Source organism: Prunus dulcis, chromosome 4, assembly GCF_902201215.1.
Source record: "Prunus dulcis chromosome 4, ALMONDv2, whole genome shotgun sequence".
Taxonomy (NCBI): Eukaryota; Viridiplantae; Streptophyta; class Magnoliopsida; order Rosales; family Rosaceae; genus Prunus; species Prunus dulcis.
The window spans coordinates 18996118-18998705 of record NC_047653.1 but is presented as its reverse complement, the minus strand read 5'-3'; the positions used below and the strand labels follow the sequence as shown (position 1 = coordinate 18998705).

The following is a 2588-nucleotide window of genomic DNA, read 5'->3' as shown; positions in this document are numbered from 1 at the left end:
TACGGGACATTTAAAATCAATGAACCGGCCTGATTATACTTAATGCACATATTAATTGCCAAACTAGAGTGTGATAAAGAAATCCTATTCCTATTTATCTATCACCAACCGTATGCTGACAACTAAGCAGCGAAGTAATAAATTGCTTCACTGATATGAAATGGGCGGCCAACTTATTTCCAAACACAATAATTTTCATACAACGTACGTCTATATAAGAATGCCAGTGGCAGCGTGCAGAAGAAGATACAACATAAGCAAAATATTGAAGCCATAGATAGCATCGATGGGGATTATGGTCAATATTGTGATGACTCCCTGCGGAGAATTCTGGGGAAGGAAATGGAATTTACTAGACATAGTCACTGCAGTTGTGTTTTTCAGTCTTCATTGCCTTTGTGTGATGGCGCCGTTTCATTTCACCTGGCCTGCCTTTTGGGTGGCCTGTGCTCTCTATCTTGTGACGGGTTTAGGAGTGACTTTGTCTTTCCATAGAAATCTTGCTCACAAGAGCTTTCGTATTCCGAAATGGCTCGAGTACTTGTTTGCCTACTTCGGGGTTCTCTCACTTCAGGTATACGTTTAGCAACATAGTTTTGGTATGCTGTTTATTTTTATTTTCATGGCTATATATTTTTTATTTGGTTTGTACACAGGCAGTATAATATTTGTGTTTGCTTGTTTGATTTTGCAGGGAAGTCCAATAGAATGGGTGAGCTCACACCGATATCACCACCAGTTTACTGATACTGAGAAAGATGTTCATAGCCCCCTTCAAGGTTTTTGGTTTAGTCACATGGGTTGGATCCTCGATAGCGGCTCTCGGTTTGGAAAAGTAAAAAAAACATACCCTACTCTCTTTCTAGAACAAATATATTTGCTTACACTACAATTTTGTTCAAGTTCTAATGGAAACTTTTGCAGTATGGAGGACTGAAGAACGTTGAAGATTTGAAAAGGCAACCCTTCTATAGGTTTCTTCATCGCACTTTTCTTCTGCATTCTGTTGTTCTACTTGGAAGTTTACTATATGTCGTGGGTGGATTTCCCTTCCTGGCATGGGGACTGGTGAGATTGCTTCCTGTCTTGTTATCTTTTTTAGTTAATTATGATTCCCATAAAGTCATAAAACAATACAGAATGTATGACATGTTTACTTTTAAGTAACGAGAATAAGAAGAAATAAAATGATTTTCATTCTTGACTTCCCTTATTTAAATCTTTGATCAAATACACAAAAAATCAAGAATCTCGGACCAACTAAGAGAGGGTAGTTGATCCGATTCTCATTCTTTGATTCTCGTACCTCTTCCCTCTTATTCCCATTAATTAATTAAACATGCTTGGTAAAAAGGTTGTCATAAGATCAAAGCTGGATTACATATATACGTGTAATTCAAATTAATTATAATACCTATTAAAGTTTAACCTTGTCATTGCAGGGGGTGAGGATGGTATGCGTTTTCCACAGTACTTTGTTGGTAAATTCAGCTGGTCACATTTGGGGAAAACAAGTATATCTCACTGGTGATATGTCAAGGAACAATTGGTACATTTTGAATAAATATGGAAGTTGGGATATTATTATATGTTCTCCTTCCTGAATCCTGAATCCTGATGAGAGACATTAAATGTATATATTTTTCAACTGTACGTGTAGGTGGTTGGGATTGTTTGCACTTGGAGAAGGATGGCACAACAATCACCATGCTTTTGATTTCTCAGCTCGACAAGGTTTTGAATGGTGGCAGATTGATGTTACTTGGTATGTGATAAGATTTTTACAAGCAATTGGATTGGCAACAAATGTGAAAACTCCAACTGAAGCCCAAAAGCGAAGAAAAGCTCTACACAATAAAGTCACGGCTGCTGAGAATTAGGGTTCAAAAGTTTGCCTCCTATCCGCCAAAGACAGAAAAAATAAAGAAGTCTAATCTGCTATGTGATGTGATGTGACAGATAAAGTTTAATCATTGAGGGCGCATATTGTTCTTTTACACTATTATATCTTAATGTACCTAATGTAAAGTTACTTCATAAAAGCCATATATATATATATATATATATATATATATATCCAAAACCATTAACTAGCATAATTCATACAAAAGGATAACATATAGATGATTTTCGTAACATCACTATTTTTAAGGGTATTTTAATTTTTCCATTTTTAAGAATATTTTAAAAAATAAAAAAATCATTATAAAAACAATTGTATATCTTTTAAACAATTAAAATTCCCAAAAAAAAATAAAAAAATCTCACTTTCTCCTATCCCCTATGCTCCACCAACAGCTCCAATCAACCCCGCCCACCTTGAAATCCATTCCTCTTCCCTCTTCCCTCTTCCCCTTCCTCCTTCTCTCTCCACCTTTTTCTTCTTATTTTTTCTTTTTAGAATTTTCCCATTTGCATATTGAAATTTGTGGAAGGACAACTACCAAACTAACAATTCGGTAGCCTACATGACAAATGGTGACCAAGCAAACTTTAGATCCTTCAACAGAAACACAATGGCGTAAGTTAATGAAACTATGAAGACAAGAAGGATGTTGGATTTTGGGTGGGAAGCTTAAGTAGTTTCA

The 2588-nt window shown here is 35.7% G+C and overlaps 1 protein-coding gene across 1 annotated transcript; it reads left to right on the top strand.

Moving 5' to 3' along the window:
* The first annotated feature begins 252 nt into the window (after window positions 1-252).
* On the top strand, window positions 253-2039 carry LOC117624945 (palmitoyl-monogalactosyldiacylglycerol delta-7 desaturase, chloroplastic-like). Its single transcript, XM_034356479.1, has 5 exons — window positions 253-574; window positions 695-835; window positions 925-1068; window positions 1443-1549; window positions 1661-2039. Exons 1-5 carry the CDS (start codon window positions 287-289, stop codon window positions 1878-1880), a joined length of 900 nt encoding a protein of 299 aa, XP_034212370.1. The 5' UTR covers window positions 253-286; the 3' UTR covers window positions 1881-2039.
* Window positions 2040-2588: the final 549 nt, after the last annotated feature.

Excerpts from the sequence above, each read along its gene's own strand:
- LOC117624945 (XM_034356479.1), top strand. The coding sequence starts at position 287 with ATGGGGATTATGGTCAATATTGTGATGACTCCCTGCGGAGAATTCTGG. Across the intron at positions 575-694 it reads TCGGGGTTCTCTCACTTCAG|GGAAGTCCAATAGAATGGGT; the intron begins GTATACGTTTAG and ends TTGATTTTGCAG. Across the intron at positions 1,550-1,660 it reads GATATGTCAAGGAACAATTG|GTGGTTGGGATTGTTTGCAC; the intron begins GTACATTTTGAA and ends CTGTACGTGTAG.